At 50.8% G+C, this 25,475-nt stretch overlaps 1 protein-coding gene across 3 annotated transcripts in view; it reads left to right on the plus strand.

Annotated features, from left to right (window-relative positions):
• CASZ1 (castor zinc finger 1) overlaps window positions 1-25,475 on the plus strand; it is a 266,726-nt gene that overhangs the window by 108,920 nt on the left and 132,331 nt on the right. For 2 of the 3 annotated variants that reach the window (XM_030537831.1, XM_030537832.1), the window contains exon 3: window positions 13,826-13,912. In XM_030537831.1, the coding sequence (XP_030393691.1) occupies window positions 13,909-13,912 (4 nt within the window). In that variant the 5' untranslated portion in view covers window positions 13,826-13,908. The remainder of the gene's footprint in view (window positions 1-13,825; window positions 13,913-25,475) is intronic. The other variant, XM_030537834.1, reaches the window with a different exon arrangement.

A 25,475-nucleotide genomic window follows, 5' to 3' on the forward strand; every position in this document is an offset into this window, starting at 1 on the left:
TGGGCACTGTACCAACTGAGAGTGTGTGTGTCTGTGGTCCAGAGGGCCTGAAGATTATTCCTTGAAGCTCCAGGATGTGGCGATTACCTGGAAAGGACCTCCCCTTTCCCTCCCCAAAGCCCCTTAAATGGCACAAAAATAAATAACTAAAGCACTGTCCTCTCCCAGGCTTGGGGAGCTGCATTCATGATTGTCGACTTGATGAAATCCCCCTGGATGTAATGAGCTGATTTTCTGCTGTTAATATTGCATCTGCTGATGAAGGATTCGTTAGGATAATGGAACGAAACTAAAATATAAATGACTCGCTGTCAAGAAGCAGCTTTTGCTTGTGTTCTCCTGACAGTTCTCTGTGGCAGGGGGGTTGTGTGTGAGGGAGGGCAGGGGGCAGGCCCAACGAGGACACAAGTCTGGGTGTGTGCCTTGGGAAGTGACTCAATTGGGAACCTGGGAGCTTGGGGCATATGCCAGTGCTGGGCTGTAGGCCATGTCACTGAGTGGATTGAAGGAGAATCAGCTGAATCAAACGCGGCACAAAAAATGGATCTGGCTTATCACTGTTCTTGTATTTGGCAGTGAGCTTATCTGATCAGTATACAGGGCTTCCACAAGTAAACAGCCTGCTGATAAAAGTTGCCTCTTCGGTAACCTTTGGGACTATTACCAGGGGTGATGGAAAAAGTGCTTAAAGGAGATTATTTGCATTTTTGTCCCAGGTAATTTTTGTGACTGAAATTTTCATGCTTTGCAAAGTTGCCAATTCCACCCTCAACAGCTGAAAATAGGAATTTTTGCACATTTTGACATGAAAATCCATCTTCACCAGAATGACTTTTAGAAATGCAAAGTTCTGCTTTCACTGGAAAATAAGAATGATTTGATGAAAGTGAGCCCGTTGTCACTCAGCAGCATTCTTATGTTTGAGGGGAAAATCTCAAGATTTTTGCTTTCTTTAAAAAAAAAAAAAAAAAAAAAAAAAAAGACTGTTTTCATGAGTACGGAATAAAATAAAAATATCTCCTAATACAGAGAACTTTTAATTAATTTCATTGTAAATGTTTTTACTCAGCTTTAGCTATCGTTGATTTGTTTGTCCCTTGAAGGGGTTTTGTGTATGTGTGTGAGAGAGAATGTGAAAGGGTTGTTTTTAAAATGTGTGGGAAGAGGACTTAACGTTTTCAGTTATCCTTGGTCTCATCATGGACTGTTTAGTGCACTTCATTTCAGCACTAAACTAAACACAGTGTTGTCAACTGTCATAATTTTTTCATGAGCCTGGCGATATTTGGTGTTTTTTCTTCAAGCCCCACCTCCTGGAGTCAAGTGACTACTTGTGAATCTCAGCTTCCATTTAAAAAAAAGAGAAAAAAAAGTTTGTAGCCCTTGTGGTTCATGAGAAAAAAGACTGAAAGTGTGCCCCCCCCAAAGACCCCAAGATCAGAAGGTGAATTAAAAGAACCTGGCATTTGTTGTTATATTTTTTAAAAATATCATGATTTTTAAGCCAGTCTCATAATTTTGGGGACCTGATTCTTGATGCTTGACTGTTTGGAGTTGACAATACTAAACGTGCTGCATTTCATTAGTGCGTGGCTTGTCTTGGATGGTTTTAGACAGAACAAATCCAGCGTCTTGGCAGGAGATTAGACTAGATGACCCTTGTAGTCCCTTCTAACCCTATGATTCTATTCTATGGGGAATCAGGCCCATGCAGTCTATAAATCTTCTGTGTAGCTTTTCAAATGATACCTTCGTCCTAGAAGACCCTGGCTTGTGCCATATAGGCGTGCACAGGCTTTACAGTGCATAAGCTGCTCTTCTAGCTAAAAACATGTGTTTGATTCAGTCATTCTTCGCAAAAGACCATGGATTTAAATGATCTGGGATGGGGGAATGGGGAGAAGAAGACTCATGAATATAGGTGCTCAAAAAATTTTACACTGAAACATTTGGCAGAAAAAAACAATCTATTTTCACCAAAAAATGTTAGGTTTTTGAGAAGAATACAGAACCCAGACATTTTTGTGTTTTGGTTGCCACACCAAAAAAAACCCAAAAAACAAAACAAAACAAATTATTCAAAGAAAAACATTAACTGAAAGTTTACAAAATCATTATTAAAATGGTTTGTTTTTTTTTTTTACTTGGGAACTTGAACTAGTTCTGCAAATTAAATTATGCGAGTTTGGTTTCCCTGTAATCAGACACCTGGCCTGTCGTCTTCTTAGGTGGTGGGGAGAGGGGAGTGTGAGAGAGAATTCTGTTTTATAGGCCTAAGTCTGCTATCATTAAATTTAGTAGCAAAATTTCCATTGATGTCAGCAGGGCCGGATCATCAGACCCTACGGCTACCCTTGTACAAGCGTTTGAGGTTATGTGCATTTGTTTATTGGGAAGATGTGTGTTAGTGGACATGTGTCCATGTTTGCAAACGTCAGAGTGCACTCTAGAACTTTTAGTGCATGGTAGCAGGGTTCACATGGACAGTTAGTGTGCGGCAGGCTAGTGTGCTGTAGGTTCTCTCCCGTCTTGCTGCACACCAAGACTAAATGTGGACAGGCTCTTAGCTGAATGTTTGTGAGCATTGCCCAAGGGGGGAATGTTTTGTGTGCAGGTGGCAGTGTTGCCCAGGTGACTGTTTATAACTTTCCTGAGGTTGAAGCATGCTCTCGGGTTATTTCACACTCTTGCATCCCCCTCTAAAACATTTCCAGGCCATCCCACCCACAGCCTGACATGTACTTCCTTGGTGAACTCTGGAGTCCTTCATTCCACCTGCTCCAGCCCAGTGGTGTGGCAAACAATCTGGCAGCAGCCTGGTGTTCCCTGGAGATGGGAGGAGGAAGGGGCTCTGAAACTCCAAGTGCCCTTATCAGAAAAATGACCTCATGGGATTCCCTCTCCTTGCCTGCCACCACACATGGGCTCAATTTACAAGTCATATGGTACTGACCCCAACTGGGCTCCGCAAACCCAGCTGTGCCACTCTGCCTCTTGCACCGTCAGCCACAACAAGTCTCTGCAACGGCAAGTTGGCTGGTGCTTTGAGGCAGAATGTGATCCAGCTTGCTCTCCAGTAGCTGTCTTGGCTGCCCAGGGCTGATGGCAGTTAGTGTCAGTGAAGCCGGCAGCTCTGGCTCAGAGAGGCATTTCCTTGTCCTTTTCTTGACCGTAACAACACATTTATAAAGCATCCCAGGCTCAGATGGGCCAGTCTCAACAGAAATTAGAGCATCAGGTGCAGTTGCCAAGTGCCATGTCCAGCCTTCCTTATCCTATGGAGAGCGAGGAATGCTGTAGCATCATGGGGGCAGGGGGGCTAAAAGTGATAATACAGAGATTCCATCCCTCTGCAACCCCCACCCCACCCCACAAAAAAAACCCTGTACCAGGGCAGCAGAAGTTTATGGCAAGCATGGGCTTTGCCATTCTGGGTCAGACCTTCAGCCCATCATGCCAGTGACTTGCCTTTAGGAGCAAAGCCCTCTCCTCCATCCCTGTGGACCTTGCCAGCTGTGCAGTGCGAAAAGTGGGAGGGAGGAGTCCATGTACAATGGCCAGTTTGTTCCCCAGAACTGCCACCCCCTCTCTTCCTCTCTTGCCAGCCATGTCAGTGAACAGAGGGACTCCTGCCCCTGGGATTTGCATACTGATGGCTAATTTGCATTGGGGAGGCCAGACTTTCCACCACCCAGGCAAGTTTCCAAGCAGGAGAGCTGGAAGGTAGCTTGTGTCTGAGGTTTGATTTGTTTTCTGGCTGTTGGTCTTGGCATTGCCAACCCCAAGCCTCCAAATATCATGTCAGGCCCAAGGGAATGAGCTTAAAAATCATGAAAGTTTAAGAAACAATAAATGTTGGGTTCATTTTTCTTTGCTTGCTGGGTTTTGAGCTTTTAGGGGTCACAGTTTCCAGCTTTTCTCAGCAACCAGGAGGGCTTGACACTGGCTTTTTAAAATAAAAGCAAAGCTCAGATTCTTACATAACCCCAAGACTCTGGGAGCTGGGGATTTAAAAAAAGAAACAAATATTGTGAGACTTTCCATAAAATCCCAGGAGTTGGCAGCACTCAAACCCAGTCAGTCTAGATTTGTGTTTGATACAGGCTTGCACAGGCAGGTGTCAGTGTGAAGCAGGTCCAGGAAACCCTAAAACAAGACAGAGAGAGGGGCCACATTTAGCAGGGCAGAAGTGGCAGGTGGAGACCTGCACAGCCCATTGGCCAGCCATGGAGTTTTACAACCCAGCTGCACTCCTCTCTACTATGGCAACATGGCCCATGAGGACTACTAGTCCTGTTGTGTAGGGCTCCATCTTCGACAGAAGGGTGGCTGGGGGAAATGGAGAGTGGGATCTGCAGAGGAAACCTGAGAGAAAGGCAACTAGAAAGAGAGAGAGGAGGTGGGAGGAAAAAGAGAAAGGGAGGAGAGGGGGTTGGGTGGGAGAAAGCGAGAGAATGGAGATTGGAGAAGGAGACAAGGTGACGGGTGCGGGGAGGCAGCCAGAGCAGGGAGCTCAGTGTGCTACCAAAGATTCCAAAAGCAGAACTGATTTCCTCTGGACATTTTCCGAGGAGTTTCTACACCTGCCACTTAAAGCAAAGGACTGGATCCTGAGCCGACATAAATCATCACAGTCCTACTGAAATCACTGGGGCTATGCTGATTTACACCAGCCCTTCTGCAGTCAGTGGGGCAGTGCCATAAGAAACCCAATCATGAGCAAATTCAACCCCCTCTTTGCTGACACCTTGGCCACTGTGCTTGGCAAGTGCATCCTATTGGCTTGGGTAGAGTCACTGTCTTTGGGCTGGTGCTGTTGTCCCCACCATCCAGGCAGCCAGCTTAAAAAACAAAACAGTAACCCCTAAAAACCCAACTTTCTTTGTTTCCTCCAGTCCTCTGTCAGATCCTCCCAAACTCCCAACAAACCCTCTTGCCTCTTCTCATCCAGCCCGTCACCTGGAGTGTGTGGGGTGTGTTTGTGCACGGTTTTCTTTTTCCTGGGGTCCCCTGCCTCCTCATTATCTTAATCACTGTTGTGTTAAAAGTTTCATGCTTCCTTTGACCTTTCTTTTTGGCCTGGTTATGTTGTTTAGCCACTTCTGACACTCGTCCCCTGGTGCTATTACCAAGGAAACCCAGCGCATTGACCTCCCCCCCCCACACACTTGTCCCTTTCTATTTTTTTTCTTTCCTCTTTTTTTTTTTTGTCTTTTAACATGGTTTTCTTAAAAAGTTTTTTAATCAATCAAATTTGATGCAGAAAATAGGCTTGGTCACGCCTGGTCCTTGGGTCGTGTGACACTCACTCAGGATCCTGACAGCTTCTCAAAAGGGGGACTTGGGACAGAGTAGGGGAGAACAGCATGTTTCTTCAGGAAAGGGCCCGTTTCCATGACACTGCCCCTCTCCCCCGCCATCCACTGGGCTGACACAGACCCGAGGCGTTTCAAAAGGCCGGAGTTGGGGAGTGTGCGGGGAAGGGGAACAAAACAGAATTGGGATGGAGGTGGCCGTCGGGGGTCGGGGGGGGGCGTGTTGGCAGCATTGACAGCTGCCCGGGTTCTTTGCGGCACTGGCTCGTTGGGGAGCCGGCAGGATCGACAGTAATTTAGTCAGGCCGAGCGGGGCCTGCGAGGGCCCTGTCCAAATCTGCATAATCAGGGGCTTTTCATAAATGTCCCATTTTTCATCCTCCTCTGAGGCATTTGCTCAAGAAGAGCTGGTAACCCCACCACAAAAGGAAAAAGGGGATAAGACAGAGCTACTGGGTCCTGGTACGCGCCTCCTCATGCTGCTTTCCCCTTCCTGCTCACTTCACTCGCACTCTGCTTTCCTCCTCCTTGCTATATATCTGTCCAACTGCCTACAACCGAGGGCCCAGCTGCCCTTCGCCTGAGCCTTACCCGCTCCTCCCAAAGTCTCACTGATGGCACTGTGGCTGTCTAGGCAGGAAGGGCGTCGGGCAGCAGCATCCAGCTGGTGTGTGTCTATCCATGGGCTTCCCCAGAGTGATGCCAGCTTACACCAGCTGATTACCTGGCCCTCTGTTTATCCATCCATCTCTGACAAACTGTCTAATCTGATCTATCCCAACCCATCACTGTAGCGCTCCCCATTTCCCTTTGCTTTCTGTTTCGCCCTCAGTCAGTAACAGCACTAGCTCCCCCTCTCCACCCCACATCACTGTGCCACTAGTCCCATTAACCCCACCTGGAACTGGGTTCTAGATAGATTAGGGTCCACCCTGTTCCTTCTCGTTTGTCTGCCTCCCCCAAAGTCTCTCTCTTCCCTCACTTTCTTTCCCATCATCTTTCTTTCCTCCCTACCCTTTCCAGCTCTTCATTCCTTTTCTTAACTTTATAATGAATTATTGTCTGCCTCCCCCAAAGTCTCTCTCTTCCCCCACTTTCTTTCCCATCATCTTTCTTTCCTCCCTACCCTTTCCAGCTCTTCATTCCTTTTCTCAACTTTATAATGAATTATTGGTTTTAATTGGTTTGCTTAGGCAACCTGACAGCAAATTAGCAGGAGCCAAGCCATGGCGACCCATCGCCAAGTTGGGGGTCTGCTGTGTTTTGCAGATGGCAGGTAGGGGGATTAGGATATGAGAATCCCCTCCCGGACTCCCCCTTTCTGCTTGTCCCTCTCCCTTCCACTCCTGTTATGCTTGACCAGTGTGGTGGGGCTTTTGTAATATGCGTTTTGTAGCCAGTGTCCATGGCCTTTCCGTGTTGATGGCATCCGCGCAAAGAGCCAGGATTGATTGTGTAGGATGATTATCTTTGCTCTTGCTCATTCCATGCTGTCCCTTTTGTGGCTCTAGCCCTTGGAGAGATAGCTGGGTGTCACCTAGATAACCGGGGCATTGCCAGGATGCCCATCATGTCCCAGCTCCTCATGGCAGACTTTTGTCCCGCCCTTCCCGTTAGCAGCTGCTGGGCCACGCTTGCCTCCACTCAACAGGTGTCAGCAAAGAAAAAGGGGAGAGCGAGGACTGGGATATCCCAGCTCCCCCCTAGGGGTGCTTGTTGCATGCCAGCTGGAGATCCTTTAGGACAGTGAGGGAGCAGCTTCTCACCAGAGGGCAGGTGTGTGTGTGTGTGGATCAGAGTCTGGGCGAGGGGTCTTCTGTTTTCTGTCATTGCAATAATTTCCCCTCTCTTTCTCTCTCATGAGAAAGAAACTGCCAGACAGAGGGGAAGGAGAGGAGTAGGGAGAACAAGCCCAGGAGGAGAGCTCTTCGCAGTTACAGAGACTGTGGGCTGGAGGATGGGACATCTTGTTTTGGGGGACAGGTCATGAGCTGTTTTTGCTGCTGGCTAGCTAGGTTTGCAGTGCTGGGCTCTGCTCTTTGCATGGGGCTGCTGGGGATTGGGAGCTGGCTAACAAGTCTGATGGGCATAGCTGCCGCTGCCATGAGGGAAGCAGGAAGACAAAATGTGTATCCCTTCCGTATCTTCCCGTTCAGCCTATTTGTTTTGCTCTGACAAAGCCAGGATCAATAGGAGGAGTGGGGAACTGGATGTAATTATCCAGAGTCAGAGCCAGAGCTTCGGGCTGGAGGCCTGGTGGAGTCTTCTCTTCCTGCTAAACCCGGCTTGCTCTCTCTGGCATGCCTAACTCCTCACCTCGCCTCGCCAGCCTCTCCCACTGCTCCCAGGGGCCACAGCAGGAAAGTGAACTGTTGTCTCATGCTGCTGTCTTGCCCCCTTGCGACTGTGTGGGAGGCTGGGCCAGGTGCTCATTCCAGTGTTTAGGGTTGGGCTGGGCTCTCCTCCTAGCACCTGTCCATCCTCGTGCTGCTGGGCTGGGCTAGGCCAGGCTGGGCTTCCATCCTGGCTGTGGGGGTCTGGGCTTGGGCTGCTCTCTTTATCTGCCTTGGTTTGTCAGGCTGGGGAGAGCCTAGGACACTTCTTCTTGCTAGTGACTCTTGGACTTCCTCAGTTGTCCCTCTTCACATCTCCTCAGTGCATTCCCTCCCTCGGACCTGCTAAGTCCCACTAGCTCAAGGTTTATATCTTAGCATGTTTTTCATGGCCACCCGGAGCACCTGTGGAACTGAAAATAGAGGAGAGCTGATGTCTTTGTACTATTTTCATCATGCAGGAACTGGGTCCTCAGCTGCATGGAAGACACAAATCAGTACAAAGTCCAGAGCCTGCGGATCGCTAGTGCAACTCAATGAGGATGCAGCCGTGACTGTTGTGGCAGATGCCATGATATGTCACCTTGCCATGGCCTGGCCCCTACCCCTCCAAGTACCCTTTTGAATACATTTCTGTTGGTTTTAGAGCTCACGAAGTGAGAGAGGCTGTTAACTCAAGTGTGGACAGGTGCAGTGCAGGTTCCTGCCAGTGCTCCTCAACTTAGACCTCCAGCACCCACTGTTCCTCCAGTCTGGTTGGTCTCTCAGCACCTCTGGCTCAGCTATTGCTATCCTAGCCCTGTATTCCCACACAATCCAGCTATTGCACCTCAGTCCTGACCTTCAGGCCTCTCTGCTAGTCCACGCCGAGGCTCTCCACGCAGCTCTGCTAACCCTCTTACATCCTGAGCTGTTATTCTAGCCTCGGGCATCTCCAAAGCAAGGACTCTCTGTTAATTAAGAGATTTCTTTTTTTTTTTTTGTGAGTGATGTGGACAAATGTCTACTAGAGGCTGGGTTGAGACCTCCCAACTCATCTCACTTGTGGCCTTGGCTGGCTCATTCTCACTGAGGTATCTCTGCAGCACACAAATATCCATGGGGAGAACGTTCATTCTGAATAGATGGAGAAAGCAAATGTCTGGTGCAGGGTTGCTGGAACAAGCTGTATAGTGGGGGTGCTGAGAGCTATTGAACTAAACTGTAAACCTTGTGTATGATGTAAAATCTATATATGATGGACACTTCAAGCCAGGGAGTGTGGCAGTACCCCCAGCACCCCTAGTTCCAGCACCTATGGTCTGGTGAGCCGTAAGTTTCCTTCTGCCTCTTCCGACGTGTGCTGCTGTCTGCTGGTATTTTAAGCCATTTTGGGTTTCGTCATCTTTGTCCAGCCTCTCTGCAGCTCTGGTGGTGACAAGTCCTGCACATCCGCAAGCCAGAAGAATGGGGACTGGGCAGTTGGGAATGGGCTACAGAGCTTTTCGCTCCAACAGGACGGGTTCAAATCCACCCCAAGCTCACTGTCACCTGACAGCCATTCATTGGGCCATGCAGAGGAATAATCACACCTCATCCTTCCTCTGCAAGTACTCAGTCCAGTCCAGACACGTGTCCACATTCCAGAACTCATAGCTGGGCTTGCTGCTAAGCTGGCCCACTTGTTGGCTGTTTCAGCAGAGAGCTCAAGGACTGAGTGGACCGGAGAGACTGAACTCCACTTTCCATGTGTGTTTGGGGAAGCTGTCGGCAGGGGTGGGGGCAGGGGGAGAGTTTGCTCTGCTGCTTACCAAGCTGTAACTTGCCTTTAGATTTGTTGTTGTTTTAGATTGCAGTAGTACCCGAAGCATACTAGGCACTGTACAATCCTATAGGAATGCACAGCCCCAGCCTCAATGAGCAGACAATCCACGCGCTCCACCTTCTCACCAGCAGTCCAACTCACATGTAGAGAAGAGAATGTGCACATGGATATGCTGCCCCTCCCTCCCTGTGCAGCCCCATGGCCTCTAATGATCACAATAGCTCTTTACACTCAAATAGCCCTTTCCAGCCTAGGATTGCCCACCGTTTCACCAAGGCGAGTGGTGCTAGGGTGGGGAAAAGGACTCATCTTAAAGGAACCCAGGCAACGCAGCATGGAAGTGGAACCCCTGGAGTCCTGACCTGCTCAGACCTTACTACCAAGCACTGTGCTACCCACAGGCCAGACCCCAAAGCCTGTAAAGTTTTGCAGCACACTGCCTCCTGCCATGCCCGCTGGTTTGTTCAGCTGCTAGGAGGAGACCTTCCTCCCCACCCCCCCCCAACACACACAGTCCGCCTGCCTGGCTCAGCCTGTGTGCTGTTCCTTTAAGATGAGCGTGCCATGGGAATTGCACGCCAGTGCCAGCTTTCATTCCGAGCGCCTCTCCCACTGCCCCCCTTCAGAAAGTTTCCTGCCCAATTGTTATGTGCGATCCGATCTGAAAGTTGCTCTCTAAGCTTCTTGTCACATTTTGACTTAATGAAGTGCAACTGGAGTGGGAATTGGGGTTCATCACGCCAGTCTCGCTGCGCTCCCTTGTTGTCAGAAAACAGGGGTGGTTGGGGACTGTAATGCAACGCTGCAAGTCGTTATCATTCCGGTCAGTCTGTTTAACACAAATTAACAAAGAACTAATTAGTGCCTCATGAATTAATAAATGCGCAGTTGCCGGGTAGGAAGGAGAGGAAGAAAAAAAGGTTGTTGAAGGAAAGATACTGAAAAAGTCGAATTAGGATGTTGTGTCAAGGGGAAAGGGGGGAAAAGAATCGGAGTCCACTTTGGAAAAGAGTTTGGGATTCATTGGTTTTTCCAGCACACGCTTCCCGCCACCCCCTACTTGTCTGCTCCAAGCGGAGCTGCACAGCCGGGCGTGGGGGAAGAGGGATGTCCGGCTTGCTCCACAATGAACCCTGTAAGCTGGGGCTGGGATCCAGAGGCTAGGATCCAGGTATAAATATTTATAGAGAGAGGACTTTGCTGCCCAGCTGTGGGAGCTGGTGGAGATGCAGGCTGAAAGCCCCTCCTTCAGAGGGAGGCAGACGGGGTAGTAGAGGGGGGATGGCGAGTGGTCCCCTCCGCTCACCCAGAAGCTTTGGAGTCACAGATGACAACGTGCCCTGGAGCCCCGGCTGCTCTGAAGTGATTCTAAGCCACCCTCAAGAACTCCCGCTCCATCCAGCTCTGGCTCCTCACTCTGAGGAAGGCACCAGTCCTGGGACTCTCAAACTACTGCAGCCAGAACAGGGTAGAGTGGGGAGAGGCGAGGAGAGTGAAAGGGGTAGAGCCGAGGAGAGGGAAAATTGTGTAGGTGATGAGGGGCAGGCCAAGGAGGCCTGCAGGCCGCACAGGCAGGCCATTTGGAGTGTATTTTATTTGAGAATTTGAGGCTGCCACAAAAACAGTTTTTAATCCCAGATTAAACATGCCCCAGAAGCACCCAGTCCTTGCTGCACCGGACCCCCACCCCATAGCAGTGAATGAGCATAACAGGCCGAGGGATGGGGAGTGCAGAGCCAGGGGTGGGGGTCCCTGTCAGATCCCCCACCCATGTCTGGCGATGCCCTGCCCCGCAGGTGGTGTGCTGCTGAGCGGACTGCGCTCTGGCGCATTGTCAGGCTGGGAAGTCAGGCAGAGCTGGGGGAGGGAAGAGTCCATCCTTAAGAGGACATGTCAAGTACAATTAGCGTTATCTGTCTAAATATGTACTGGGAACACAGAATACAAGAGAAGGCCTGGCTGGCTTTAATGGAGACATATGCAAGGTCATATTGCCTCATACAATCCCCCAATCTGATTTGGGGATTACACATTCTAAGTAAATTGGCGTTATTCCTCTTGCATCACTGATAAGCCGAGGCCGAAATAAAGGGGGAAAAACAATTAAAAACCCAAACCCAGCAATTGGCCACGCACAGGGAGCGAAGGAGATAGAGCCAGGGAGGCAAGGAGAGTAACGAGCAGAGAGCCCAGGGAGGGAGAGTGAGAACAAAAGGGAGAGAACCAAAGGGAGGAAAAAGTGAGCCGGAAGGAGACAGACAGGCCATCCAGGAGGCAGAGGGAAGAGGGAGTCGAGGTGGGGAGCTGTCTGTCCCTGCAGCTGCCAGAGAATGCAGCCGTGTCCCCAGCCTTGGTAGTGTAGGGTTTGATTGGGGAGGAAGGAGCTGGAATGGTTATGTATCTTCCTCACACAAGCGGCTCCTTTCACTCTACATCCATCCATCCATCTGGGATTTCTCATCAGCATCTTCCCACTCTGGGTCCCAGCCAAAGCCAGGCATCTTTCTCTGGCACGACGTTTGGGAACTGGCGGAGTGTGAGCGACAGGAGGTGGTTGTTTGATTGCAGAGAGCACCGAGACCCCAAAACATAAGCAACCAATTCCTGCAGGGTGGGTGGGCATCCAGAGCTGAGAGCCTCTCGCTTCTCTCTTTGGTGGTATTCCTGGGAAGGGACTGGGTCGAGAGCGCATGCTGCCTTGTAAGGGAAATGCAGTGTGGTCTAGTGATTAGAGCAGGGCTTTAGGAGTCAGGACTCCTGGGTTCTGCCACTAACTCAGCACGTGACCTCGGGCAGGCCACTTTCACTGTGCACTCCCTGCAGGCCCAGCTATAAAGTGGGGTAACAGCCACCTCTCCAGGGGCTATGCAGAAAGACTCGTCAATGGGTGGGAAGTGCTTTGCCATCCTCAGATGGAAGGGACTGTATAAACAGGCAAAATCTCCTCATTCCACATAGGCTCCCTGAGCCCTCTGTCGTCTTCCCAGTCTCCTTGAGAGAAGGGACCTCGTATCTGGCTGCTTTCTGAGCTGTCAGCCCTCTCCTCCCATGGTGGCTGTGCAGGATAAGCCCCCTTCGGAAGTCTCATGGTGCAGCTTTTATGCTCTGTCACATTTTTGGAACATATGGTTTTAAATAATTCAATTTACTTTTCATGTGTTTCACTGGGACTTCTTATCTTTTTTCCTGGTCCCTTCGCTTCCCATTCTCTGCTTTCCCCCAATACCTAAAGCCTGCAGATGAATGACTAGGAAGCGCTGGGCCTTGTGACCCCGTACTACATCCCTCGTGCCTAGCATCACGTCTGTATGCCAGGGAGGTCAGAGCTCCTCCAACCGCTGTGACATCACTGCCACAATGCTCCTGAGCCTCTGGGAGAGGCAGGGTCAGGAGGGTGAGTGGGAGGAGCATGGTGTTGGGGGTGGAGTCAGATGGATGGGTGGGGCATGGAAGTGGAGGAGGGATCAGGAGAGAGTGGGCGGGGCATGGAGCTGGAGTCAAGTAGAGGCCAGCAGGAGGAGCCTTATACATGATTTGTAGTGAGCATGTGTGAAAGAAGCAGCTGCAGCAGAAAATCATTTCCTAGAAAATAAAGGGCTTTCTACTTCATAGTTGTTGTATTGTCCCTGTTGCCTATCAGTGAAGCAGCCAAACCGTGCCCTACAGAGGTTGCCCTCTACCCACTTAACTATTTCCATCCCAGCCCTGTAGGCATTACCCCATCTCAGTGCTCCCTAGAGCAGTGGTTCTCAACCAGGGGTACACAGAGGTCTTCCAGGGGGTACATCAACTCATCTAGATATTTGCCTAGTTTTACAAAAGCATAAAAAGCACTAGTGAAGTCAGTACAAATGAAAATTTCATACAGACAGTGACTTGTTTATACGGCTCTGTGTACTATAAAGTGAAATGTAAGTACAACATTTATATTCCAGTTGATTTATTTTATAATTATATTGTAAAAATGAGAATGTGAGTAATTTTTCAGTAATAGTGTGGCTGTGACACTTTTTTTTATTTTTATAGCTTATTTTGTAAGCAAGTAGCTTTTAAGGTGAAACTTGGGGGTACCTGAGACAAATCAGACTCCTGAGAGGGGTTCAGTAGTCTGGAAAAGTTGAGGGTCACTGTCCTAGAGCACCAAAGCAGGAGCACTGTGCATCTCCCAAGCCTCCTTGCAGTGCACCATGAAGCCGAAAGCAAAGCAGGGCTGCTTTGTTGCCAGGCAAATCCCATGGGCCCCATGCCTGCCGTTTCTGTAGTTGGGCTGGCTCGTTGCTCTGTCATGCCTCTATATCTGATTTGAGCACCCCTGTGTGTCATGGCTTCCTGGGCTGGGGACATTTACCATCTTTCCTCTCTTTCCTGCTCAGGATGAAGTGACTTTACGGCTACAAAAAAGGCGAGAAACCAGGCCTTGAAATCTCCGAAAGGTAGGAGAGACATCCAGGCTGCAATGGGTATGTCTCCAACCCTCCTGGGTTCTCTTTACCTCTGCGTGTCTCTCACATTCCGTGGCCTAGTCTTTGTGGCCTTGTCTGCACTAGGACTCCCACTGGGGCTAAAACCAGGGAGGCTGAACTGGCGTTAGCAATAGAAGGAGAGGTTAGTGGGGAGGGTCTAGCGCAGACATGGCCTGTGTGTGTCTCTAACCCTGTGTCTTTGTCTCTACTTGTCAGTCTCTGTTGGTTCCTGATCCTGCCTCTCTGTGGGGCCTCTCTTGGACTCCTCTCTGTGTTCCCTGTCCTTGCTGATGCCAAGGCATGGATGGACACAAGGGGCCTGACAGAGCAGGCTGTGCTACCTCGTCTCCTTAGCCCATGGGCTGGCATGGCAGGAGATGGAAGAGGGCTTTGGTCTCTTTGTGTCTGAGACCTCATCTCTAGAAGGTTGGGCTGTACTCAGTTTGACCAGAACCAAGCTGAGATGGTGATGTCTGTGCTCAGCCCTGACAGGGACAGAGACTCATGGCTAGTAAAACAGCAGCATGCTCTAATGTGGTGGGGGCTGGGTCTGTCTGTGTCCCCCACTGCATCCTCAGCTTCTCCAGACCCTCTCCTCAGGGGTCCTGGGGCTGCCCTGTTACTGCAGTGTGGATTTCATGGTCTTCTGGAGCAAGAGCTGGAAAGGACTTTTGGTCCATGCCCCAGCACTCAGGGAGTTTGACTCTTTCCTTCAGCATCTTCTCCAGGGCTTCCCAGTCTCAGAGTCTGTAGGAGGTAGGGGCCCTAATCCTGTGAAAAAGGTTGTTGGGTGCCTAATGGCTTTAGGCTCCTTTTAAAATCCCATACTAAATGCCCTGGGTGAGGGGGCCTTTACTCCTTCTCTTGGGAGACTGCTCCACAGCCTCTGAGATCTCACTGCAATTCGCAGGATAGGTCTCATCCTCCCTGCCCCATAGTTATAGCCCCTACAGAATCCTGAGCCTCTCTTCTGGGCACTTACAGCCATTCCCAGGCTGTTTTCACTACCCTTTCTGAGACGTCGCCAAGATAGTGAATCTGGCTCCTCCCATTGGTCCACCTGGGCTCTGAAGTGGCCTGGCTCGCCTGTGACCTCCCGTCACGTGGACACCATTGCGCTAGTACCAACTTGCTGGTAACAACAGGTCTCTGGAATCACTTGGGGATGCTAGTGCTTGCTGGGAAGTGAGGAGGGGGAGTTTGCAGTGATGTATTGGAGTCCCTAGCGGAGGAGGTGCAAAGAGAGCTGTGGGATCAATGAGTTAGGGGTTGTCTTCTCTGGGGAGCACCAGAGCCAGATCTCAGGCTCAGTACTGCGCTTGCCCATTCTGCACTGCCTTACCTGCATAGTACACGTCTGCGCTGCAGTAAATGACCCGTGACAGCCACAGCTGGCCCACGTGAGCTGCATGGGGCTCATGGGTGCCGCCAGTGGGATAGCAGCAGTATGACAAAGGGAGCAGCCTGGACCTTACAGTCAAAAGCATTGCAGGCTTGGGGGTTGTGGGTAACATTCCTCCTGCCTTGACCACCATTTTGACCAAACGTGAGTGAATCTGTGAGAGTGTGAGGGATGGACAGACAGACATTAGTACCCCTCTGGCTGACCACATATGTGCTGCTGAGGCTGCCCAGCAGAGATGCTCATGCTGGCTAGCCCCGCAGAATTGGTTCTGCCTTGTATGTGGGTAAAGAAGCAAAGGACAAAAGCAGGCCATGTCCCCTGCCTCCCAGTGTGTATGAACCCAATGGCAGACAGGCCATTGCCCTCTGGCTCCAAGGGTATATGCCCCCCCCCCAAAGGGCTAGGAGGAGGAGAGGCTGCTGAATGAATCCCATTGCTTAGAGGAAAACACAGTGCAGTGATCTGAGCACAGAATTGGGAGCCAGGAACCCCACGCTTCTAATCCCCACTCTGGCATTGGCTCCTTCATGGCCTTGCAGTCATCTCCACGTCCCTACCGCTCCTCCCCACCCAGCTTGTTTTTCTAGTTCTTATGCCAAGCCCCCCTTGAACCTGTGGATTCAGGCCAAGCAGCCTCAGTGGGACTTGCGGCTGGACTGGGCAACTCTGGAGGAGTTCCCAGGCCAGGCTATGTCAGAGGGAGACCCCAGGCCAGGCTGTGTCAGAGGGGCCCCTGGGTTGGGCCCGGCAGTGTCAGAGGTGACCGGTGGAAGGCCAGTGTTATGTAAATATTTCTGCTGTAACATGGCAGGAGTGAATGGCCCTGTGCGTCCATCCATCATTGCTGGGGAACAGAAGGCTCCCTTGGAGCGTGGGGGCGGACGGCGCGGGGGATGCAGACACAGGCAGCATGTGCCCGACTCATAAACTGTTTTCTTTTTGTCTCTCTCATTTTGGGGCACCCCACTGGGAACGACTCTGTTTTGTCCTCGCAACCTCTCTCCCCTGCCTGCTCAGTCCTCACTTTTTCTCTCCGCCTTCACCCAAAAAAATCCCCCGTTCACATTGCGGCTTCTTTCTCTGACTTCAAAGACTCCCCATCATTGTTTGGGATCTGCAAGCAGTGGCCCTGAAAACGTGATCACAGCCAGGCACAGTGTAGGTCACCACTGAGCACCATGTGCTGAGTGCTGAAAGGAACAGGCAGATTCTTCCCTTTTCATGCTTCACAACCTTGGTTACAGCTCTCTCCCTCACTGTGCTCCTTCTTCTTGCTCTTTTCTTATCCCTTTCCTCTCCCTCAGTCCCTCACTTCTCTCGTATCCACTTCCTTCTTCCTTTGCGCTCATTCTGTCCTGCCTTTACCGTTCCTTTCCCTTTTTCTTTCTCACTCTCTTTTCTCTGGCACTATTTTGGTTTTCTCTGTCCTCTCCTTCATTCTCTCCTTCTCACTCTTTTTTCTTCTTCCCTGTTTTCGCTCTCCTCCTTCAGTTTTCCCCCTCTCCGCACTCCCCTTACTAGAGGGGTCAGGCTTGGTTTCCTCAGGGGCAGAGGCAATTGTTCAGGGAGGTGCTTTCTCCCCAGGTCTGTTCTGTGGCAGGATTAGTTTTGCATTTGGATGGGTTTCTGTTTTTTTTTTTGTGCCTTGAGTTTCTGAGGACATGTAAGCGATGGATTAGTCTAGACCAGCCTCTGGCCGTACCTCTCCAGCAAGGCACTTGCTTGCTGCCTTTATTCAGAGCTGTCCTGTTCCTCCGGGGGCTGTGAACTGTTAGCTAGGACCCTGTTCAGGCAGGGACTCCGGGTGCTTCACTGACACAGAGGTAGCGTCAAGGCCAATGCTCTGGACTCGTCTGGTATGCCCCGATGGGGGTTAAAATTGTAACAAAACTCACAAACCCCAGACAGTTCATATGGAAAAGCCCCATTCAGGGTGATATTTCGGCTTGGGTTGGCGTAGAGATACCCGGGGCTTCTTCAGGGTAAAACTGTCCTGGGGTTTTGAGCAGAAATCCCAGCTCATTTTTTCAATGCACTTTGGACAGAGATCACTTTGTTGCACTGAAACTTGGGGAGACGGGAACTTGTGCTCAATCTGACTTAGAACTGGCTGCTGTGGAGAGCAATGTTTCTGGGTTGTGAACTGGCCTCTGGCAGCACCAGGATTTCCCAGTGACCCTGCCTCTTCCTGCCCGGGGCAATCAGCCAGCACCTAGCTTAGGCTCCTCCACTGCCTTTTCCTGCAGGTCCCTGGGCTGGGTGCTTAGGTTCTCTCCTGTCCCCTGGGATCAGAAATCTCAGTGCTTGTGCCTTTGCGAGGCTGCTTTAAGAGTGAGGAGCCCACCAGCAATTGTCTCTGGCTAAATAGGGATATTAAGGGACGTTGCGGCAGAGGTTATGGTGTAATAATTTGTCCTAACGAGTTGGTGTCACGTTCTCCAAGGCCTAGCCGTGCCGAGAGCGAGAGCAGTGGCAGGAAGCAGCTGCACTTGCCGACCTGCCAACCCGGGTTAATGAAGTGCTGCTCTGCTTAGGGGTCAGAGAGTAGGAGCCTGGCCACCTTTTGCTTTCCAACCCTGGGCAGCCAGTGGGACAGCTGTGGGCTCTTTATTGAGCTGAGGGCTCTGGGGGAAGGCGCTCCCAGTGCATTTGGGAATGACTTGGCTTTGCCCTGAAGGAGCGGTGTTATGCCATGTTGTGAAGCTGGCATCTCCATGCTGTGCAGGGCTGCGGCATGCTCCCTGCAGGCAGATGGCCCATTGCTCCCTTGGGAGACTCCCTGCTAGGAAGGGTATGCTCTGGGCTCACAGGGTAGACCCAGCACTGCCTGTTTGTTGATGGTGACAGCACGAGAGAGGAGAGCTCTTGACTCTCAGAGAAGCAGAGACTCCCAGGAGAAACCATTAGGATCATCCAGCCCGAGATCCTGCAGAACCCAGCCATAGAAACCTACACAGTGCCGACTTTGCCAGCCAGCGGGACTGATGTAAACTAGTACCCAGGAAGTTAGAACCACTGGGGCAACCAGTGTGATGCCAAGGAGAAACGCTGTGCTCGGATACACAATGATGGATGGATGGATAGATAGAAATTGAGCTCTTCCTCTACTCCTCCCCTCCTCTATCCCTCTCTCTTCTTTTCTCCTTGCCCCTTCTCCTTTTCTTCCCTCCACGCCAGCCTTATGCCCAAGTCAGAAGTCACTTATGTCTCTGTCAGCTAAGCATTGTCAGGTAGCAGGGACCTGGCAAGGATTTTACTGATGCTCCAATCAGATGTGTTATGGACTATGCTGTTCCCAGGTGTGGCCAGTGCCAATGCTGGACCTCCATACTCTGTGCCCCTGTGCACCTGGGACAGAGCCAGGGCTTTGCTGTTTAGATAGCACCTGGCACCTTGTGAACACTACCAGACACAACTAACGTATGGTAGTGACAGCACACTGGGGAGAATCCTCCATCCCAGGCTGGCATGGTGATTGGCAGGCTTGCTGTGGTCCCTCATACAGCAGAGCAAGTCATAGACTGAGCCTCACTCAGCTGGCTCAGGGCCCTCAATACACAAGACCAATCCCATCTGCCTGTCTCCTGTTCCAAGTCTCCTTCTCTCTGCTCTCGAACCCCTGCCCTGTTCTTCCTTTCTCTTTGCTTTTCTTTCTGTCTCCATCTCCATTCCTCTCTCTCCCTTTCATCTACTCGGAAGGCTTTACTTTACTTCCTTGTCACCATAATTGATTGCATTAACCTTTCAGTGTATTGGATTTCCCCAGCACCGTGCAGAGAGTGCTGTGCAATATGCTTATAATCTGGGCTGTAACGGACAGGGAGCAGTCAACAGGCCCCTTTTCCAACAGGTTCCGCTGGCAACTTGTTCTCCAGAAGAGATGCTGTTGCCCCCCTCTCCCCTGCCACCCCTGCCCAGCACTGCAGCCTACCAAAGCCTAGCATGTTGGCTTTGCAGCCAGAAGGATGGGGGAGAAATTATTTGTCTCCCCTGCCCTCCCATATTCCCTTCCTACATGCATACACATTGAATTCTCCTCTCCCTTTCCTACCTCCTTCCCATACCCTGCAGAATATTGGTCTGGGTGAGCAGAGCCCTTCAATTCCTGCACAGGGCTGGCTGTAATCCTGCCCTTGTTTTCCCTTGTGCCTCAGTGTGCCTCACTTTTGTCCTGCCCATTAAAGAGACACTGCCCACTAGTTTCCTCTAGGCCCTTCATTTAAATGTTTTCAGAAGGAGGGGGCTGCAGTGCCTCTTGGAATCTCTGTGTTTTCATACAACCATGCTGTGCTGGCGAGCTAGCAGGGGGCAAGGGCTGTGCCCAGATTATGAGTCAGGAGACCAGGGTTTTGTTGCAGGCTCTGCCACTTGCTCAGGCCAAGTCACTTTGCCTCTCTGTGCCCGGGCCCTGCTATCACACGGAGTTCTGATATTTATTCCCTTGGTGAAGTGTGGTGTGAGCTCGGCGGGGAATGTGGAAGTGACTGTAAACATGCAGCGGAGCCGTGCAGCCAAGTTTTGTTGCCCAAGCTGATTGAGGTGCAGAAGGAAACCTGTGAGATCACTGGGAAGAAATGTATGGGCCTGTCTGCTGTCTGGCACCCTGCATCTGTCTGGAGACCGTTAGGGTGCAGGGTGGGGGTAGGGGATGCTTTCAGCGCTTTTAATGTTTTAAAAATCTAAAAAAAAAAAAGGGATAACATTGTTTTGCTCTTGCCCATGTCTCCTTCCAAGGGCCAACATGTCACCTTCCCGCTGTCCCCACCTAGGCCTCAAATCAGCAAAGCACTTAAGCACATGCTTAACTTTCAGCACCTGCTTAAGCACCATCCAAGCCAAAGGGATGTGCTTAAATGCTGTACTAGATTGGGATCCTGGGGCCAGATCCAAAGCCTGCTCAGGGACCACCTTTGGGTTCCCTGTCTGTGCAGCGTCTAGCACAGTGGAGGCTGATCTGTGACTGGGGTCCCTACGGAGACAAGGTGAATAAGGTCATATATTTTATTGGACCAACCTCTGTTGCTGTGAGAGAGAAGCTTTCAAGCTTACACGGAGCTCTTCTGCAGGTCCCTAGGAGTTATCTCAATATATAATCAAGAATAATAGTGGAAGGACTACCGTTGACTTTAGTGGGCTTTGGATCCAGGTCCCTGAATGGGAGAGTTACTGGTGTTTCTGTTGGGGAGTGGCCCCTGCTTCCCTTGGTATAATAACTTGTCAGTAGAGACCTTGTGTGTTACTGGCCGGTCTGCAAGGGGAGACCGGAAAGGCATGTGGTGTGGTATGTGTTGTGTTCCCAAGGCCCCTCTCTATATTACTGGGAGGGGCAGAGAGAGCATGAGGCAGAGAGAGAAGAAGAAACTTTATTCGAGGCAGTCATTCCCAGAAGTTAGTCGTCAGGAGAGGAGGTTGGGGGGGGGGACGACTTTTATTTTAGGAGAAATGAAGGAGGGAATGGAGAAGAGAAGCAAAGGAGGAGAAAATGCAATGATGAGAGAGGGGGAGAGAGAGAGGCAGTAGCACCTCCTAAATGGAAGAGTAAACAGGCACTGGGAGGCATTAACTTAATTGATTGTTCTGCAACAGGCTGAACGCTGTGTTATTCTGTCGCTGTGGCAACAACCCAAAAAAATTGTCAGCCTGTTTGGATGAAGTGAAGCGAAACATTCTCTAATTTGCGGTGATCCTGGTGTTTGTTTTCCTTCCGAAGGGGCGGGGATCCGTTGATCTATTGTTTGCACAAAGCTCTTTGTATATGGAGATTGGGGGAGAGGGGAGGGCTGGGGATGTTTCCCCCATGCACCCTGGTTTCATCAAGAGGGTTGGGAGGTGAAGGTGTGGGCTCCCGGAGGCTTTTTCCTGCTGTATTTTAATCCCACTGGTGGGAGCCGTAGCTATATTTCCTAGGATCTGCCTTTCCCAACTGGTCATGTTGATGGCCCCACGGATCCATGTAAAACACCTCTGAGTGCAACCTTTTGTGCCGGGAAGAAATCTTAGGGGAGCAGGAACTTTTGAGTTTCTTTTCCTAGTCTCTTCAGGTTGCTATACTGTGCCCATTACCATGGTGTCTGAGCTGTTCCCCCTCCACCACCCCAAGCTGTGAAGTCCCTGCTTGGGGTGGGAAGGAAGTGCCAGAGGGCTCCGTCATTCATGGCAGAGAGAGGAGGCAGGGTTCTGCTGGGGTGAGATCTTTGACAAGTTGTCTCTGTGCTTTCAGGAATATTCCTGAACTTCTTTCTGTGTTGCAGCCCCTGAAGCTAGGCAATGATGTCCAAACATACCTTTGGGGCAACAGACCCCTCCCTAGTCTCTGGCTGCTTGCACAGCTCCTGAGCATGCGCGCGCTCACACATGCTCTCTTGAGTGTCTCTGTGCATGTGTGTGCACGTCCCCTGTGCATGTGTATTGGAGAGAAGAGAATAAGTAACAGTTTCAGCCCAAGTCCATGTTTGCTGTAAGGTTAGTGAGGAAGATAGCTCTGACACCTTTCAACTTCTTGCACTCTCTAGCAGATGGATAGATAGTTGTATAATATCCCTTCACCCACAGAAATGCAGCCACCCCTTGGGATGGCAGATGTGCCCTGTTTAACAGCCTGCAACAGCCCCAGGTAGCTGCATAGGGCAGGAAATGCATGTGTCCAGCTGAAAGCAGAGATGGAATTTGCTGTAGGCAGGAAGGATAAAATTACCACGAGTGGGATCTGGCCCAGGCCCCAGGGAGAACAGCCTGACTCTGAAAAGGTGCCATGGGCACCTTTAGTCCCCTGTGCACCTTCCACAACACAGTCCCCCTGGGGCCACACAGGAACTCCTGGGAACGACACTCGCCAGCCACAGCTGCTGACTTTCAAAGGGAACATCCCTGCACCAAGAACTGACTTCTGCTGAGAAACGTTCAGGCAGCTTCTGGGAGAAGGGGGGAAGCCTGACAGGAGCCAGCCTGCACAGTGAGGGGAGAGTGGGCAGGGCTGGACTGCTGGGTGGGAGGGGCAGAGGTGGGTCTGTGTCAGTGGTAGGAGAGCGGGCAGAGGTGGGTCTGTGCCAGAGGTTGGGGAATCAGGCAGAGGTGGCTCTGTGCCAGTGGAGAGGGGTGCGGGCAGAGGTGGCTCTGTGCCAATGGAGAGGGGTGCGGGCAGAGATGGGTCTGTGCCAGTGGAGAGGGGTATAATATATTCATGTCAGCTGCTAGAGAGCGCCGCTTGGGGTGAGAGGAGGGGATGGCGCTCTCAGGGGGAGGGTGCAGCATGCTGTCTCCCCCATCTCTCTCTGTTGCCTTATCTCTTCTCTCATCATCGTTCTTTCTCCTTCTCTCTTTCCCTCTCTCTCTATTCTAACTGGTTTTCACAGCAGTTTTGCCTCTCAGGTTGGTATGGCCTTTATCTGTAGCTAGCTGGTGTGAGACGTCCCTCCGTGGCGCCCTCTTGGTTAGAGATCCATCCCCTTGGGTGCGGGGCAGAGGAGCAGGCCCAGGGAGGAGGGCTGCATGTCTCACAGGCTGAGCTGCCAGTGAAAGTTTGGTGGTTACTGGCGTCAGGAGAAGCTAATAACCCTGTAACTGGTATGAAGGTGAATTCACGGTCTAGTGAGCACTGAAAATACGAGAGGGTCTGAGACAGGCAGAGTGTGGAGAGGGGAATATAACGCATCTGCGCAGCACTGAGAGGCAGGCAGAGAAGCCAAGCCAAGAGCAAAGGACCAAGACGTGCCCATCACCACCATGCTCCTGCATCGGAGAACTGCCCTTCAGACTAGAAGGCCACTCGTTCCCTTAACAAACATCATCTAAGAAATGTATACACACAATTGTGTGGCTACACACATGGACAGTTATGCATGTGCAGCTGGGCACACACAACCATACCCCCCCACGGCCATAATGCACACACAGTCGTGCCAATATACAACTGTGTACACACATGCACAGCCCCACAAACACGTGGTCATGCACTCTCACATGCACAGAGACTTGCACAGAACTACACAAACTCACAGCACACAAATACACTCCTTTTCTCCTGCATTAGATGCACAGAGACAAGTTGAGCCCAGCTCCTTGCTGGTGTAACTGCACGGGAGTGAGACAGTGGAGTTGGATTTGCCCCAGCGAATCCTGACCATCTCTGCAGCTTCCTGGTGTGAATGGGAGGAGAAACGCGGGAAACCTATTACTCTTCCAGGCAAGGGAGACCAATGGCTGGGGATACCAGGAGCTCCGCCGAGAGGAAACCCCCCTTCAGCCTTTCACCTGAAGCTGGTAATCTCCCTGTGCTGAGTCCCTGGAACAGGGGAATTGTGTTTGAAGCGCAGCCAGTGGCAGACGTTTGCAGATTTAGTGGCAGACGTTTGCAGAAGAGACTTTGATTAATTCGTAGTAAAATCAAGTAGCGCTCAGGTGCCAATGCCACATTCCAGGGTGAGCCGGCAACCTAGGTGCGCGCTGGGCCCAGCGCCAGCTGCCTGAGCAATCCCCACGGAGGCGGCAGCGCCAGCCAACCAGCAACCTCTCCCTGCTTGGGCTTCTTAATTTTTATTTTTTTCCCTTCCCTGGCAAAAAATATGGTATTTGGTAACAAGCTCCCATTGCAAAATGCTGATGATTTGGAGAATGTGTCACTGAGGCTGCGGGGTGATAAAGAGGAGCGGGAGCCCAACCAACAATCTGGCTCAGCCAGTTTGCCTATTTATTAAAGAAAAAGCCCAAATCATTAGCTTTTTTGTTGTTCAGTTTGTGGGCAACTCCCCTCATGGCAGCTCTCAGGCACTCAGCAAATTAAACTTGGTATCGGCCTGGGCAGGTGGCAGAGGGACCAGCAGCACCTTTGTCACCTAGTTAGTGCCGCGAAACTAGCAAGAAAGTGGGATTCATTTTTGCTAGCGCGCAGGTAACGCTTTACCTGACCAGGCAAAATAGTTCTCCAGCATAGATGGCAGCTGTTAACCAGGGGTCCCTTGGCATGAGTTAGCAGTATCTAGGTTATGCTCTTGTCAATCCAGAGGAGTGCTCTTGAAGCCAGTCATGTCACTGGTATACAGGACCCGGACTGGGGGGTGCGGCATCGTTGGTAGTAGCAGTTGGGGTTCCCTGGGCTCTGTTTCATGTGGGGCTGGGGTATAGCAGCCTGTTTGATTGTGTGTTTGGGGGATTTTGTCAGGGAAGAAGTCAGGAGCATCAGTTACCAGCAGCCAGAAAATCTGCAGCGCTTCTCTGTGGAGTGGCAGCAGGGGTTAGTTATTGAGCTGGGGAGTACAGCAGCTCTCCTCTGCCCATTGCTTGAAGGCATGCTAAGTATCCCTTAGATACCATCCTCTGTCCTGAGTTGGCCTCCAGGGCTGTTGGATGCGGGACTTAGGAGAGCCGCAGATCTGCACTAAGTGGCCCTTGTGCCACCAAAACTCCCACTGACTACCCTGGGCCCTGAGTGGTCATTCCCCTAGCCACGAGCAGAGCGCCAGCTGGTTACCGAATGCTGGATGAGCGAGGTGGGAGTGCGTGATTTTGATGACCAAGCTCAGCTTCCATGGGGAGTTATCTAGAGTCCGGGAGCTCGAGCTGGAGAAGGGATTGAGAGTTGTACTGGAGCTTCCTGACCAAGTTTTTTTAATAGAGAGTTGGTTTAAGAAGGGGTTGGGTTCTAGATTTTAATGACAACTGGCATCCCAGCCCCTTCCCTCGGAGACAGCCACCTTCTCTACTTCCTCCCCAAGACCCGGTCCATGCCCTCTCCACAGTCATCCTGTTGATAAAGGCTCCCATGCCCCTCCTCACATGGGCCCTGATGGGAGGGGCAGGGTATTTTTCAAGGTTTCTGCTGGGTTTTTTTCCCTCTGAAATATAAGGATGTGCAATTTTTTTAGTTTCAATTTAGCATTGGAGAATTTTATAATTTAGTAATTAAAATCTCTGATAGGCTTTAGAAATTGCAGCTAATTGAATTTAATGGGAAGATGATTTTCAATTTTATTTGATTACCCGGACCCCTGGCATTGGTATTTATGGGAAAAAAATGGGAAATGTGCTGTGTGGGCTAAGATGGCATAATTGAATTAAGGCTAATCAGATTTCTTTGTCATGAATTTCACTATAATTTTCCTATAATTTTCCATTAGATATCTAGTTTACAAATATTCACAAAGAAATGAAGCTCTTTCG

This window comes from Gopherus evgoodei, chromosome 18 (assembly GCF_007399415.2).
Source record: "Gopherus evgoodei ecotype Sinaloan lineage chromosome 18, rGopEvg1_v1.p, whole genome shotgun sequence".
NCBI classification, from domain to species: domain Eukaryota; kingdom Metazoa; phylum Chordata; order Testudines; family Testudinidae; genus Gopherus; species Gopherus evgoodei.